The sequence below is a fragment of the Cnephaeus nilssonii genome (assembly GCF_951640355.1).
Source record: "Cnephaeus nilssonii genome assembly, chromosome: 1".
Classification (NCBI taxonomy): domain Eukaryota; kingdom Metazoa; phylum Chordata; class Mammalia; order Chiroptera; family Vespertilionidae; genus Cnephaeus; species Cnephaeus nilssonii.
In genome coordinates, this window is record NC_137072.1 from 80244707 (window position 1) to 80262475 (window position 17769).

The following is a 17769-nucleotide window of genomic DNA, read 5'->3' on the forward strand; positions in this document are numbered from 1 at the left end:
TAAATGATTAGGTTACAGAACATTTATCAAACGGCTTAAGATTCCAAAGGTAGACTTTTTTATTGTAATTTTTATTTCCACAGGAAAATCTCTGTGTATGTATGCCAGAAGCTTTTGCTTGCTTGATTTATAATATCTCTTGGACTTTTTTATCTGTAGTTCACAATACCACAGAAGTTGTATTCCTATATAATAAAAGCCTAATATGCAAATCAACCGAACGGTGGAACAACTGGTCGCTATGACTGCACTAACCACCAGGGGGCAGACACTCAACGCAGGAGCTGCCCCCTGCACTCCCACAGGGGGAGCGTTGCTCAGCCAGAAGCCGGGCTCACAGCTGGGGAGCACAGTGTCGGTGGTGGGAGCCTCTCCCGCCACTGCCGCAGCGCTAAGGAGCAGCGAGCAGGCCGGCAGTAAGGAGTGAGGGGTCCCGGACTGCGAGAGGGTGCAGGCTAGGTTGAGGGACATCAAATTTTGTGCACTGGGCCTCTAGTTAATAATAAAATTATTAGGAGTAGTACTAATTGGCTTAGAAGAAGTTCTCGAAGTTTCCCTTTAAGAACAACAAAATTCCAGAATTAGTTTGTAGAATATCAGAGGTTGCCATTCAATCTTAAATTAAATAAAAATGAGAGAATCTTTCCACTTTTTTTTTTTTTTTTTTTGTAATTTTGACTCCTGTTTATAGCAGTGATGATCAACAACACAGGGTCCAGGTTTGGCAGACCTTCCTTGTAGGTCACATGATTTACCTTCTGTGTGATGTGGTTGATCCAAGGGGAAGAACAATTGCTAAGATCTGGTCCTTGGGGATCCCAGATTCCATCCGGAGCCAGGCATAGATACGTTGATACTCCTAAAATAAGGAGAGAAATATGTCTGTCTTAGAAATTCAAACCATTTTTTACTACCAGGACTGTATATCCATGCTATGCTGTGATATAAGCAAAAATGAGATCATTACACTGAGATAATATCTATTATAACACCATGCCCGGTACCTGGCAAGCAACTGGCTAGGGAGAAATGTAATACAACAAACAAAAACATTCAATATTTTTAAAGCACTCGCTGGCAACTATGCCACGTAGGGGAAATACTTCATGAATTAGATGGATGTGGTACCTGTCTCCAGGGAGCCTACTGCTTGATTTTCAGAGGTAATGGAACAACTGAGTCTTTCAGCAATCAGTTTGCAGGTCTTTTTAGAAAAACAACGTGGGAAAGGGCATTCACCAAAAGTGGAGGAAAAATATGCTGTGTTTAGGTGACTTTGAATGTTTTGAACAGAGGTCTACAGGATAGGGGCGTTGTTTAATGGCGTAGGAGAGGCAGGCAAAGCCAGATCATCAACTCCCTTGTCTGTCTTGTGTGGGTGCTGGAAAAATCAATGAAGATCATTAAGCAGATGAGAGAAATGAGAAATGAGCTGATTAAGGTTTTAGAACTGCCACTGTGGCAGCCTCATGGAGGATGAGTTTGAGGGAGCGACGTGGAGGCTGTGAGGGGGCTATTGCAATAATTCCAGTGGGAGACTGTGTGGGCCCCAACAGGTGCACAGCAGGAGGGTCAGAGGAAAGGTAAAAATAAGACCCCGGTGTAGGCACGTGGGAGAGCTTCAGAAGGCTTCCTTTAAATCTCTTTCCCAGTTTTCACAGAACAATGAGGACATAGTTCTGGTTTTCAAAGTGCTTTTACATAAAGTATTTCACTAACTTTTACAACAAACGCCAGAAGTAGGGGTTTGTAATAATATCAGTGGGTCCTCAGAACTAATGGGACAGGGCTAGGAGTGTTTTCTGATTCCATTGCCACAGAGGGCTTTAGAACTAAACATCACCCCACTTCATAAAGGCAAGATAGATTTCTGAATAGTTTCTAACACTTTACTGGAAAAATTAAATTAAACGGAACTTTTGTAAAAACCAAGATACCTCTGGCCTTCCCATTAGTTTATATACCATGGAACTTTTCTCAGAGAAACCTGATTCCTTAAAGTAATCAAATCAATAACACAAAATGCTACTATAGTGACATCTATTGTGTGTTTGCTTCATTTACATACCTTATGGAATAATGCAAATTTTATTCATCGTATTAAGAAAAATTTCTTGAAGATCATTGTATATAAAATAAGAAAATCAAGCCATTTCTGGTTTAAAAATTGTACGAATCATATGGTTACCACTTGAGGATATTATGAATCGTATCAGTAAAAAAGAAGGAGGAAAGAGCTGTTTATTTCTTAATTGTCCCTTAGAGAAAATGCCCGATTGCTCTTGTTGAGCCTTTGACTATTAAAGGACAGCTACACTGATTGGTAAAAAAAAAAAAAAAAAAAAAAAAAAAAAGTCAAACTTCTCTTTTGTTACAATTTAGGTAGTTTCAATGACTGTCTTCTAACAGAGAAGTGCTCCATCTTTCTTTCTGCAATGACCATTTGAGGCTGGTGACAAAAGTGAGCACGAGCCTCCAGCATTCCGGTGATTTCTGTCTGGGCCGCTGCATAGAAGAGCTGCTGTGGCCATGGCTGGTTAGCTCAGTTGGTTAGAGCATTGTTCTCATAGGCCACGGTTGTGGGTTCAATTCCCTGATCAGGGCACATACAAGAATCAACCAATGAATGCACAAATAAGTGGAACAACAAATCTCCCTCTCTCTCTCTTTAAGGAAAACACACACACACACACACACACACACACACGCAGAAGAACTACCTCTCTGGAGTAGCAGGGACATTCATGGCCTAAGTGTACTAAGTGTAACTCCACCCAGAAACTGCACACTACGGATGAAAAGTACTGATCTCAATGTAGTCCCATCAAATTCTCACCTGTTCCTTCTTCAGAATGCATTTTGAAACTCTGAAAATACACTGCATTAAGTTGTCATTTAGCTGAATTCAGACTTTAATTAAATGTGCAGTACCAAAAAAAATGGAGAGGTAAAATAGAACTCTGAAAAAAGCAAGCCAAAGTAGCGACACATCTTTAGCTCAGTTCTATAGGACAGACTTACCTATAGTTCCCGCGGGGCACGGCTGCTTTGCCATCTGTCCTTGACGGGTCTTAAACCACATGATCTCTCGGGCTTCCACAGCCTCACAGCTTTCCTCCTGCGCTGGGATTTGGGACGATGCGGATGGCAGGTGCGTGGTAGTGTCATCAAGCACTTCAACAGCTGGAGACGGCGTGCTGGTACTCCGGTTTCTTCTCCCTGATATTGACGGGGTGGTACTCCTGCCGGCACTCAAAGTCGTGGTCCGAAGGGTAGTACTGGTGGTGGTGCTTCCCATGCCAAAAGGTCCTGTGGTAGAAATTTCTGGAATAAAATTCAAAAGAAAATTCCTACATCGCTTGTTCATAGTAGGATCTCAAAATGTCCTTAGAATGTGGACACCATTCTTATTGGACAGTTCAGAGTCTTACACCTGGGAGAAATAAGCCAATACGAAGGGATCAGAGTCGTGCTTAAGTACCAAGACAGCCATGTGACCAATGCCAAACATAGACCTGTTTATGGTTCTTCTCAACTCAAACCACAGAAAACAAATTGTAGCACAATTCAACTCTTCAGGAAGCTTCTTAATGCTTCCTGCCTTTTATACAATTAGAGGATTAAAACTTAAAGCCCTTTCCTTAGAATTTTCAAACTTGCTATGGACAGGGAGGGAGCAAAAACAATCTCCACACATTAAGTATAACCTGCATTGCTAAAGATGCAGCAAATAGGAGAAAGGCAAAAAAAAAAAAAAAAAAAAAAAGCAGTTAAAGTGCTCCTGAACTAAAAAGGGACATGCAATTATAGTCTCCTTAACACAAATTAGAGTAGATCTATGCTCTACTCTGATGCACTTAAAAATGACCCATCCTTTCAGAACTTTCAAACTTGACATTTACTACTGTAAAGCCTAAGTAGTTTCCAATTAGTTGTGTCCATAAATTATTTTCTAGGAAGATTATTTAAAAAGCGGAAACATGTATTTCAGATTTGCATAAAAGTGAAGAGGTTTCCTGCCTTTCCAGATGCACCCAGGCCCACCTGAGGGAGCCACAGCTGCGGATCACTGAGAGCTCCAAAAAGGGTATTTAGGGCCAGTCACAAACAGCACCTGACATTGGCCTACACCAGAGACCCCATCCTCCCCTCCAAAAAAAGACTGGGAGTCCTTGCAGATCTGCCTAATACACAGAAACAAACCCAAATAGGCAGCCAAAATGGGGAGACAAAAAACAAGTTCTAAATGAAATGACAAGAGAAATCTCCAGAAGAAGAGATAAATGAAATTGAGATAAGCAAATGATCAGATACAGAGTTCAGAGCAATGATTAGAGGAAGCTGAGGATCAGATCAGCAAATTAGAAGACAGGGTAGTAAAACATCACTCAATCAGAAAACCAAAAAGAAAAAAAACAATAAAAAAACAGGACAGCTTAAGGGAACTGTGGGACAACATAACAATAGCTACATAACAGGTGGGCCAGAAGGTGAAGAAAGTGAGCAAGGAATAGAGAACCTGTTTAAAGAAATAATGGCAGAAAACCTCCCTAACCTGGTGAAAGAAAAAGTCACACAATTTCAGGAGGCACAGAGAGTCCCAAGCAAGAAGAATCCATATAGGCCCTCACTCAGACACATCATAATTAAATGCCAAAAACTAAAGTCAAAGAGAGAATCTTAAAGGAAGCAAGAGAAAAGCAATTTGTTACCTACAAAGGAGCTCCCATAGATACCATAGAAATATAAAGAATTGTAAGAAAATGCTATGAACAAGTATTTGCCAACAAGGTGCACAAAGTGGACACAATGGTCAAATTCATAGAAAAATACATTATTCCAAAACCAAATCAGGAAGAAGCAGAAAACCTGAATAGGCTGATAACAATTGATGAAATTGAAGCAATAATAAAATTACTCCTAGCAAACAAAAGCCCTGGTCCTGATGGCTTCACAGTGGAGCTTTACAAAACATTCAAAGAAGAACTAATACTTATCCTCCTCAAACTATTCCAAGAAATCCAAGAGGAAGTAACACTTCCAAGCTCCTTTTACCAGGCCAGCATTATCCCAATTCAAAAAACAAATAAAGTCACTACCAAGTAAGAAAATTACAGGCCAATATTCCTGATGAAATATAGATGCTAAAATCCTCACCAAAATATTAGCAAATCAGATCCAGCAATATATCAAAAAGATTAGACACCATGACCAAGTGGGACTTATCTCGGGGATGCAAGGCTGGTACAATATTCACAAATCAATAAACGTGTATATCACATAAACAAACTGAAAGACAAAAATCACATGATCATATCAATAGACACAGAAAAAGCATTCAACAAAATCCAACACGACATTTTTATTAAAAACTTTCAACAGAGTGGGAATAGAAGGATCATATCTCAATATAATAAAGGCCATATATGACAAACCTACAGCCAACATCATACTCACTGGGCAAAAATTAAAAATGTTTTCCTTAAGATCAGGGGCAAGACAGGGGTTCTGCTTTCACCACTCTTATTCAACATAGTACTGGAAATCTTAGCCACAGCAATCAGAAAAGAAGAAGAAATAAAAGGCATCCAAATTGGAAAGGAGGAAGAAAAACTATCATTATTCTCAGATGACATGATATTGTACATAGAAAAACCTAAAGACTCCACCAAAAAAATACTAGATTCAATAAATGAATTTTGTAATTTAGCAGGATACAAAATTAACAACCAGAAATTGATGCCAATTTTATACACCAATAATGTACTCTTAGAAAGGGTAAATAAAAAAGCAATCCCATTTACCATTGCAACAAAAAAAAATTAAAATACTTAGGAATAAACTTAACCAAGGAGGTAAAAGGCCTATACTCTGAAAACTATAGGAGATAGAAAAAGGTATAAAGAAGTGGAAGAATATACCATGTTCATGGGTTGGCAGAATCAACATAATTAAAATAGTACCCAAAGCAATCTATAGATTCAATGCAATTTCTATTGAAATGCCAATGGCATATTTTACTAGTACAGATATAAAATAAATACTCCAAAAATTTATATGGAACCAAAAAAGACCTTGAAGAGCCATAGCAATCCCAAGAAAGAACAAAGTTGGAGGGATCACGTTACCAGATATCAAGTTATACTACATAGCCACTGTAATCAAAACAGCCCAATACTGGCATAAGAACAGGCACATAGACCAATGGAACAGAACAGAGACCCCAGAAATCGACCCAAGGCATTAAACTTAATTAATATTTGACCAATGAGGCAAGAGCATACAATGGAGTCAAGACAGTCTCTTCAATAAAGGTGTTGGGAAAATTGGACAGACACATGAAAAAAAAATGAAACTACACCATCAACTTACACCACACACAAGAATAAACTGAAAATGGATAAAAAACTTAAATGTTAAGTCATGAAACCAAAAAATTCCTAGAAGAAACCATAGGCAGCAAAATCTCAGACATCTCTCATAGCAATATGTTTGTGGATACCTCTCCTAGGGCAAGGGAAACTAAGGAGAAAAGAAACAAATGGGACTACATCAAAATAAAAAGCTTCTGCACAGCAAAAGAAACCATCAACAACATGAAAAGGGAGCCCAGTGTATGGGAGATCATATTTGCCAATGATACAGATAATAAAGGTTTTATATCCAAATTACATAAGAACTCATACAACTTAACAAAAGACAAACAATCCAATAAAAAATGGGCAAAGGACCTAAATAGACACTTCTCCAAAGAGGACATACAAAAGGCCAAGAGACATATGAGAAAATGCTCAAAGTCACTAATCATCCAAGAGATACAAATCAAAACAACAAGGAGATACCACCGCACACCTGTCACAATGGCTATCATCAACAAATGACAAGTGCTGATGAGGATGTGGAGAAAAGGGACCCCTTGTGCACTGCTGTTAGGAACGTAGACTGGTGCAGCCACTGTGGAAAACAGTATGGAGTTTCCTCAAAAAGTAAAAAAGGAACTCCCATTTGATCCAGTAATCCCACTTCTATGAACATATTCTAAGAAACCCAAAACACCAACCAGAAAGAATGTATGCACCCTTATGTTCATAGCAGCACAATTTACAATAGCTAAGATCTGGAAACAGCCTAAGTGCCCATCAGCAGATGAGTGGATAAAAAAGCTGTGGTACATTTATACTATGGAATACTATGCAGCTGTAAAAAAGAAGGATCTCTTACCCTTTGAGACAGCATGGATGGACCTGGAGAGTATTATGCTAAACAAAATAAGCCAGTCAGAGAAGGAAAAGTATCACATGATATCACTTATATGTGGGATATAATGAACAAAATAAAGTGACAAACAAAATAGATCCAGAGACATAGAAGCATGGAACAGACTGATGAGTCTCAGAGGGAAGGGAGAAAGGGGAGCAGGGGAGACAGAAAGAGATTAACCAAAGAATTTCTATGTATATATGCATAGTCAATGGACACAGACAATAGTGTGGTGCAGGCCTGGGGGTGGGGGAGGCAGAATGGAGGGGGCCAGTGGGAAAGAAAATGGGGACATATGTAATACTTTCAACAATAAAAATAAATTCAAAATAAAATAAAATCCAATTTTTCTTAGTTCAAGACCCATAATCTTTAATTAAAAAAAAAAAGTGGTTAGGTTTCTTGATCAGATATTACAGGTTATTAAGCCAGTAATGTATTCAAAGAAATGTCCTACCCATATTGTGGAAGTAATCACCGTGGACAAGTCATCTTCCGGGGGAAATATATTCATATTTGTTGGGAAGCATGAGACTTGGTTGGAAAGTTTGTAAGGAGGACATTCTGAGAAAAGGGAAGTGTGTGGAAGGCAGCCTGCACTGTTTATTGGAATTCCAACTCAGGGGAGTGTCAAAGGTGATGCCCCTAATTATTCCTTGACCTTTCCAAACAAGTCTGCATGTGCACACCCCTGGATATTTACTGGAATCCTTATGCTTAATCCCTGGATGCCCTTGCCTAGAGGACAATGTAAACACATGTGTCCTCCCAAGATTACTCACCCTACTGATTGTATCTAAAGATTAAACCTGCAATAAAAGGCTAACGAGGCAGGCAATCCAGGCTGCTCTGGCTGCTAGAGCCAGGAGCCCCTTAGCCCTCTCTTTCACAGTCAAACTGTGTCTGAGTAATCTGTTCATCCGTCGTTCAGGGGCTGCTGGTCAGCCCCGGCACATATTCCCATCATAGGAAAGCAAGAGTACACGTACATACACTGCATTCCTAACTGTAAAATTAGAAACTACTATTCTTATCCTCACTTACTGGCTGTAAGTCTTCGAGACATTAACTCCAGCCAGATTCAAAATAGTTCATGTTTAAGGAACGGAAAAGAGTCCTGGATGCTTGGTATTCATGCCTGCTTTCTCTAACATGTCATGAACTTGACTCTGCTCTCCCAGAAGAGATGCTAAATCCATCACAGTGTATTTGGTGTATACAAAGCTTCCCAAAACAGTATGAAGATGGCAGGGGGGAGTAGGCATCACTTTTCGGAACATTAAGTCATTGAAACTGCAGTGTTTTCTGAAGTGATGCACTTTGTTATTTGTCTTCCTGCTAGTTCTGTTTCCCGCCCCTCTTCTCAGCTTACCACGGCTTTCTCTTGTGTTTCCTCTAGGTGAATAGTAGAGCATTTATTAGTTCATACTAGAGGCCCAGTGCATGAACTTCGTGCACTGGGGGAGGGGTCCCTCAGCCCAGCCTGCCCCCTCTCACAGACTGGGAGCCCTCAGGGGATGTCCAACTGACGGCTTAGGCCTACTCTCTGAAGGGAGCGGGCCTAAGCCACAGTCTGGCTTCCCTCTGCGGGAGGTGACTGAGCTGATCAGGGGAAAGCACCAGCCCCATCACCCTACTGCTGCTGCCCTGCCCAATGCTGCAGCCACCAAGGGTTTTCATCAACACAACATGGACTTCAGTCCCTTCACCACGAAAAAATGACAACTTTCTTCAGGCATTTTCAAGATGTATCTTTCTTAGGATATGACATTTCTTTTTTTTTTTTTTTATCCTCACCTGAGGATATGTTTTCATTAATTTTTAGAGAACTTGGAAGAGAGAGGGAGAGACAGAGAGAAACATCAATGTGAGAGGGACCGGGGAATGACCCCAGCCCAGCGGCCCTGCATTCTGTTCGCTGGGCTTCTGTCTACTGGGCTGGGGCGTGCCCCAAGCTGCATGGAGGCCACCAGGGGCACACCCCGGGCCTGGCAGCCCTGCGTTGTGTCCGCTGGGCTGGGGGCGGGCCCCAAGCCGCACAGCGACAGCTCAGAGCACACCCACAGCCCAGCAGCCCCACGTTGTGTCCGCAGCCCTCCCTCCCTCTGCGGCCTGGGCGCTATGCGTGCCGCCATCTTTGTCACGGAGTGACGGTTAATTTACATATTACCCTTTTATTAGATAGGAAGTGCATTTATTCAAAGTTCACACATGAAAGCAGAGTATCTTTTTTCTCAAGTGTTATTGATTCTGCCTCACTCCTTTCTTCTTCTCTCTCCCCAGTCACAATTACCTATTCAGCCCATCATCATCAATGGACGAAAACAGCAGCTAACCTTTTCACTAATGACAGTAATTGTAGAGCAAAATGCCAATACTGGTAATTCAATATCTATTTTTGCAAAATAAAAATTCAGGATTCCCAAAATAAAATGACTGACATTAAACATTTAACACAATTCAAATATAAAATTTAGCAACATATTTTGAAGTAAGTGTAATTGAATTCTTAAAATTACATACAGTTAAAATATGACCCTAATATATGGTATGCCTATAAAAGTACTTAAATGTTTCTAAAAGAAAACATACAATTAAGAAAATTTAATGACAACTTGGATACTAAACAACACCCGGCTGCAACATGGAACGGGAGCTCTGGACCCTGGACTGCTCCTGGAACCCTGGCTGCACCTTTTTCAGGACTGGCTTCTCCCAATGAACTTTGCTCCTGCTAACCATTTTTGTCCACGGATCCATTCTTTGGTTTTGTGAGACAACACACTCGGACTCAAACACCACATTTTGGTCTCAAAACCATTCTCTATCTTTTGCCAGAGGCACCTCATGGGGTATAAATTGTAATATGTGACTCCCCAGATTAAAATCCTTAACTGGCTTCTGCCTGCCTTCCAAAAAAAGGCTAGGCTCCATTTCTTTGTGCCTAAAGCCCTTGGTGAGTTTCTCCAGCTCATCTATAATGCTTTTTCATCTTTTAAGTCCACTCTTAAAAAGTACAAAATGACCAGTCATTTCCCAACTGCACCCTGCTCTTTCTACCTCAGGGCCTTTGCATATGCTGCAGTGTTCCTGGGCACACTGCCACCTGGTTAACTCCTGGTTAGCCTTTCCAAATTTCCATCCAGGGGCCTTTTCAAATTTACGAAGGTGGGGTTCTACTCACATGTAGTTTGCTCAAGACTATTTTCTAAGAGCCTTGTATCTGATCGAGAGTAAATATGCTCTTAGTCAAGATAAGTGAACATCAGGGATAGGTAAAGAAGGAAGGAAGGAGGGCCTAGTTGTCCAATTTCACAAAAGAAAGGAAAAGATAAATAGAGGGAAATAGCCAATGGGGTAGCCAAGAGTCCCTTCAGATGCCAGGCTGCAGAGGTTGTTTTATAAATGCATTTACTCAATATTGAGAAAACCACCAGACAACTCAGTCAGAGACAAGCAGGGAGGACACTGAGCCCCCTCTTTCTCAGAATGACTCCATCTTAGCACGACCTCATTTAAACTGACTGTACTCTTCTGAATCAATAATACTGACAAAAAAGATTTTTAAAAAGTTCAATTTGAAATACATTGCAAGGACTTCATTTAATACAGACCCCCTCCTATTAAGGCTCAGTATAGAACTTACTTCCTTGGAACTGTGCCACAGAGAGATGTCTACAAGCAGAGTCAGATCATTCCCTTTGAGTCGAAGCGGAATAAAAGTCAAATTTAAAAGTTGTCCCTGATCCTCATCTCTTCCTTTCCATTTACTGCTGTGTAAGACTCCCAAGGGCTCTGCTCAATGCCAGCTTTGGCAGAGTAAGTACGGGTGATATACAAGTTGTCACCAGTGCCCCAGAAAGAACTCGTCTTACTGCTAGACGCTGTGAGAAAGGATCTCGATTCACTGAAGAGGCACAGCAAAAACACTTTGGCCAGGTTCCAGCCTGGATCCTATGCCAGAAGAGTCTGTCCTCTATTTCCAGGAAGGGAGAAGTAAAATGACACTTTTTCTATGACCCTGTTATGGAATCTTACCTGATGATGTAGCTAGTAATGAAATTATATGGTATTAAGTTCCTCATGGGCTTGTATATCAAATAAAGTTTACTGTGTAAAAGACAGTTTTCTATGTGAGAGACTGCTCACATAAAAAGCCTTATCAGAATGATGCAATTTTCCTCATCATTTTGTCATTGTGCTTTTACAGATTAGCACTTTTACAAAACTCACTAAACAAAACTTCAATTAACATTTCCCCCCCTCATAATTAACCTGCTTGCAAATGAAAATTTTAATTATCCTGTTCCCTGAAATGTATCGCCCATGGCTTATTTCACTCTTTATTTTGATTTCTTTTTAATTTTTTTCCTTCAGTCTGCCTTAAAAAGGACAGATATAATTTTCAATACTATTACAGGTTATAGTTTGTGGAATACACTAATGAAAAACAGTAAAAATACCCAACATTTCTATAGTGCTTTACATCTTGCAATGTTTCTCTTTACCTTTATTATCTCACTAGAGGCCTGATGCACAAAATTTGTGCAAGAGTAGGCCTTCCTCCCCCCAGCTGCCGGCACTGGCTTCCCTCTGGCACCTGGGATCTGGGCTTCCCTTGGAGCCCTGGCTTCATCCGGAAGGACAGAAGGATATCCAGAAGTATGTCTGGTCTAATTAGCATATTATGCTTTTATTATTATAGATTGAATCTAAAAAAATATTCAGAGTAAATGTAACTATGAATTCCTAATTTTGTAAATGAGAAAACTGCCCAGCTGGTGTTGCTCAATGGTTGAGCTTCGACCCAAGCACCAAGAGTAACTGGTTCAATTCCTGGGCAGGGCTCATGCCAGGGTTGCAGGCTCAATCCCCAGCAGGGGGCCTGCAGGAGGCCGCTGATTGATATTGATGTTCCACATAGATGTTTCTCTCTCTCTCTCTCCCCTCTCCCTTCCTCTCTCTCTAAAATCAATGAAAACGTATTTTTAAAAAATTGTTGGTATTTGTCAGGCCTCTGCCCAGGCCTCCCTTAAAAAAATACAAACAAACGAATGAACAAACAAACAAAAAACAAAGGAGAAAAACACAGTGTCCAATGCATCATAATCATACATGTAGTACATACACAGTGTCCCCAGATTCCATATTCAGTGTTTTTCACAATATGCCATCAACAATTATATTCACCGGGGGGAGCATGGGTGTGGCACTGGCCTAAGTGGGTGTGGTGGTGCCCTGGTCTTCGGCTCGCTTCCTCTGTTGGGAGCCGGAAGGCTCAGGCAATGTATCTGGGGACATGCTGCAGTGATCCTGCAGTTTCTCCAACAGTTTCATTTCTGTGCTTTATCTCATCTGGATGGGGAGCTCCTTAAGGAGCCAGAGGACAGGGGACTAGACTCTGGGAGCATTGAAAGACCTGAAGGCGAGGTCCAGGCCCTCCCAGTGAGAAGATGGGAAGGTGAGGAAGTGACCCAGGAGAGATTAAGTAATTTCACTCAAGGTCACATAGCCATTGAGTGAGTACAGGGCATTATCATTTCAAAAAGGATTTGCCTACACCTTGGAATTTTAAACTGCAATTCCTGAAGGTGCCGTTAATCCCTTTTGAAATTTGGATCTACAGTTGTGATGTCTTTGGATCCTTTGACTGTTTCACTTTTGAACTCTCTGAAAACGGTAACAGAGGCTTCAATGGTGCATTGGAACCAGCTCCGAGGGCCTCACAGAGCCGCCTGCCTAATTTTCAGAAAAAGTTTTAAACTGGGATAGACAAAGCTGTTATTACAAAGTAAACGTGATCGCTTTATAGTAAAAGAAATGATACCACAACTTAGGGGGAAAAGTGATATTCTGAATTATTTCATGCACTCCGTGAGTTTTCCATAATGCTTTAAAAGGAGACTGGCGGTAAGAAAGCAATTCTAATGAAACATTACTATCCTTGAGCACAAATCATATTATTTGGGATGGACCTTGTTATGCATTTAATTGTTTTCACCCAAAATGCCTATGTTGAGGTCCTGACACACATCTGACTGTATTTGGAGAAAGGACCTTTAAAGAAGTAATTAAGATTTCAAGGGTGGGGACATAATACAATAGGACTGTGTCCATAGAAGAAGAAGAGTTATGAGGGGTCCAAGAACACAGAGTAATGGCTATGGGAGGACAGTGAGAAGGTGACTGTGTGCAAGTCAAGGAGAGGCCTCAGGAGGCACTAGCCCTGCCAGCACCTGACCTTGGACTTTCAGCTGCTGGACTGCGAGAGATGAATGTTTGTTGTTTAAGCTACCTAGTCTATGGTATTTTGTTATGGCAGCCCTAGCAGACTAATACAGGCATCATCTGTAAAATGTCATATTTAAAACAGAATATAAGATTTTGGGATAAAAAATAGCATAAAGGTCACAATAAATGTCTACCTTCTACTCATAAAGTGCATGGACTTTCTTTAGGATTATCTGTCATTTTTTTTTCTTTCCTCTCTAAAATATGTACCACCCTCATGGTTTTCCCTTCAGAAACCTTTCTTTTGTGTTAACTTTACTGGGCATATAAACTTTGGCTGATTACAGAAGCATTTCCTTCTCCGCATCCTCCAAGTATTTATTTAAATTCAAAATCAATTTTAAAGAAATTTTTTCAAGGGCCTGATAGAGGAAGTAAGAAAACTAAAACCATAACAACACTGCAAGTGGCTGATGGCTTCTTGTCCCTGGGCTCGGGGTAGAAGAAACAAATTCTGCCTGACCCCATGGATATGAGTTGGTAACAAGAGATTTAATTACACTTAGTTTTTAAAAAAGAAGTGTTAATATTACTAGCTATGAAATTAGATAATTTTTTTCAGAAAACATTTATAGTACTTGGCTCTGTGGTCTCTTGAGACAGTGAGAATTCCACATGTTATTAGCCATGTGGAAGTATCTTTACTTCTGTAATTTGAGCCATTTTTATTTTCTGATTCTCTCACAGGATAACATCCTTATTATAAACAGAGGAAACTATCTGTTCTAATAAACATGAAATTGCAAAGGCCTCATCATGTAAGTTCATAAATTAAAATATAGAATTTGGGGCATCTTATTAAGATATCTACAACATATTTGGCCCCTATCATGCCAGGAACTGTGTTGTATATGGCATATAAGTGCCTTAATTTAGTATTTCTAATAACCTTTGGGTAGGTAGTCTTTTTCATTTTGGAGAGGAAATAAATCAAATTGAGTAACTGTCCCAAGCTTGCATAACTGGCCAATGATAAAAATCCCTTTCCATTAGGACTGTGCGCTGTACTTAAAAATTTATGCAACACTTAATGACAGAAACACCTGTCAAAACTCTTGATGAATTTGGAAATTAGTTTGTCCCAAACACTGCTCACATATACTTTTGTCGATCTTACCAGGGCCCAGATCTATTGGGTATCTACAGATCACTTATTACTGACTAGGGACTATTCTGAGCACTTTACAGTAACTGGCCCATTTAATTCTGGCAACAAATCTGGGAGAAGGTACTCTTAATTCTCCTCAGTTTAAAGATGGAGAAACTTAAGCACCAAGAGATTCAGTAAATTTTCAAAGATTAAAAGTTTATAACAGGGACATCACCTAGGGACTGTACAGAGACCCTGCTCTTAACCACTAACTTGCAGGGAAAACTGAGAAACTGAACTTGATCCTCGAGAAAGCAGCCTGCCCACTGCTGATGAGAGAGGAGGAATGGAATCTCTTTGGGATCATTTCTTTCTGTTTAAGGCATTTCTAATTCTCCAGAAGTAAGGATCCAGGACCAGTTTAGAAAACACTATAGAATCCAGAATAATTACTAAATTGTCCAGCATATAAATAGGCAATAAATAATCAGCAAACAATAATGTGAAATAATAGCTGGCTTTTCTCATGTCTATATTGTATATCAGGAAGTATGCTAACACTTTCCATACATACTTGAGGTATGGAGAGGTTAAGTGAATTTCCTAACTTCACACAGGTTTAAAGTTATTTTTTTTTTAAAATGTATCAAGTATGGCATATACTAGAAGGACCAATGCACGAAGTTCGTGTAAGAGTAGGCCTTCATAGCCCCGGCTGCCTCGGCCCTCGCAGCCAGCCCCAGCCTCGTCTGGAAGGTCGTCTGGATGGTCGTTCCACTGTTTGGCTGTTCAGTCGATTTGCATATCACGCTTTTATTATTATAGATTATTTTCCTATAAGAGAGTTCAGCTCTGAAAATTACAAGATTATTTCATTCCATCCACATTTATTAATTAACTGCTGTGTGACAGGCATTGTACTGGGAATAAAATGTTGAGTATGGTTATCATGTTCCTTGTGTTAAAGAGCCTCTCTAAAAGGCTTTACAAAAGCTAATGAAGAAGATAGGAAATAGAAAGAGGAGAAATATGTTAACTACATTTACTCATTTAATATGTATTTTCTGGTGTTATTATATTATACTTTGTGCTGGGAATCAAGGATTCAGAAATGAAGCAAAGATTACTGCCTGAAGGAGATTTTAATATACTGTATTTTATGAAAGATTCAGCATCAATTATTCTATGTACCACTTGGAAAGCAAAAAATAATATCACTTATGAAATGTTAAAAGGTGAGTGAAATCATGAGAATCTTAGAGTTCATAAAATACTGTAATTACATAAATGTCTCCTTATAAACACAATGAGATACATACTCAATCATTTAAAAGAGATATGATGAGTTTGGATAAGTAATACTTCTCTGTGCCTTAGATTTCTATGTTTGTGTTTTCACTAAATGGACATACAGGCATACCTCAGAGATACTGTGGGTTTGGTTCCAGACCACCAAAATAAAGCTAAAATCACAATAAAGAGAGTCATAGAACTTCATGGCTTTCCAGTGCATGCAAAAATTTTGTTTATATCATACTGTAGTCTATTAAGTGTGCAATAGCATTATGTCTAAAAGAACAATGTATATGCCAGTATTAAAAAATACTTTATTGCTAAACAAAGCTCACCATCATCTGACCCTTCATCAAGTTGTAATATTTTTGTTGATGGAGGGCCTTGCCTTCATTTGACAGCTGCTGACTGATCAGAGTGATGGTTGCTGAAGGTTGGGGTGACTGTGGCAATGTCTCAAAATAAGATAATATCCCTAGCTGGTTTAGCTCTGTGGTTAGAGCTTTGACCCATGGACTGAAGGTCCCAGGTTTGATTCCAGTCAAGGGCACACACCTCGGCTGCAGGCGCATGTGGGCAACCAATGGATATCTCTCTCCCATTGATGTTTCTCTCTCTTTCTCTTTCTCTCCCACGCCCTTCCACTCTTTCTAAAAATTATTGGAAAAAAATATTCTCAGGTGAGGATTAACAACAAAAAAAAGACAATAATGAAGATTGCTGCATCAATGGACTTCTTTTTACGAATGATTTATCTGTAGCATGTACTGTTGTTTGATAGCATTTTACCCACAGAAGAACTTTCAAAATTGGAGTCAATTCTCTTCAACCCTGCAACTATTTTATCAACTAAGTTTATATGATATTCTAAATCTTTTGTTGTCATTTCAACAATCTGCACAGCATCTTCACCAGAAGTAGATGCTATTTAAAGAAACCGCTTTCTTTGCTCATCTATAAGAAGCAATTCTTCATTTTTTAAAGTTTTATCATGAGATTGCAGCAATTCAGTCACGGCTTAAGGCTTGACTTCTAATTCTAGTTTTCTTGCTGTTTCCACCACATCTGCAGTTACTTCCTCTCTGAATTCTTGAACCCCTCAAAGTCATCCCCGAGGACTTGAATCAACTTCACCCAAACTTCTGTCATTGGTGATATACTGACCTCTTCCCATGAATAACGAATGTTCTTAATGGCATCTAGAATGGTGAATCGTTTCCAAAAGTTTTCAATTTACTTGCTCAGATACAACAGAGGAATCACTATCTATAGCAGCTATAGCTTACAAAAATGTATTTCTTAAATAATAAGACTTGAAAGGCAAAATTACTCCTTGATCCCTGGGCTTCGAAATGGATGTTGTGTTTGCAGGCATGAACACATTAATCTTGTTGTACATCTCCATCCATGCTCTTGAGTGACCAAGTGCATTGTCAATGAGAAGGGGTATTTTGAAAGGAATCTGTTTTCTGAGCAAAGGTCTCAACAATGGGTTCAAAATATTCAGTAAACCATGTTGTAAACAGATGTGCTGTCATGCAGGCTTTGTTGTTCCATTTATAGAGCACAGGCAGAGTAGATTTTGCATAATTTTTAAGGGCCACGTATTTTTAGAATGCTAAATTAGTATTGGGTTCAACTTAAAGTCATCAACTGCTTTAGCACCTAACAAGTGAGTCAAGTCAGCCTGCCTTTTGAAGCTTTGAAGCCAGACATGGATTTCTCCTCTTTAGCTATGAAAGTCCTAGATGGCATTTTCATCTAATGGGAAGCTGTCTCACCTACATTAAAAATCTGTTGTGTATGTAGCCACCTTCATGAATTACTTTAACTAG

General features: G+C 39.7%; 1 protein-coding gene across 9 annotated transcripts in view; it reads right to left on the reverse strand.

Moving 5' to 3' along the window:
• Window positions 1-17769, reverse strand: part of ADGRL3 (adhesion G protein-coupled receptor L3) — a 761705-nt gene that overhangs the window by 139208 nt on the left and 604728 nt on the right. For 5 of the 9 annotated variants that reach the window (XM_079770921.1, XM_079770926.1, XM_079770925.1 and 2 more), the window contains 2 exons: window positions 3022-3324; window positions 756-859 (listed from right to left, as the gene is read on the reverse strand). In XM_079770921.1, the coding sequence (XP_079627047.1) occupies window positions 756-859; window positions 3022-3324 (407 nt within the window). The remainder of the gene's footprint in view (window positions 1-755; window positions 860-3021; window positions 3325-17769) is intronic. The other 4 variants (XM_079770928.1, XM_079770927.1, XM_079770924.1 and 1 more) reach the window with 1 other exon arrangement.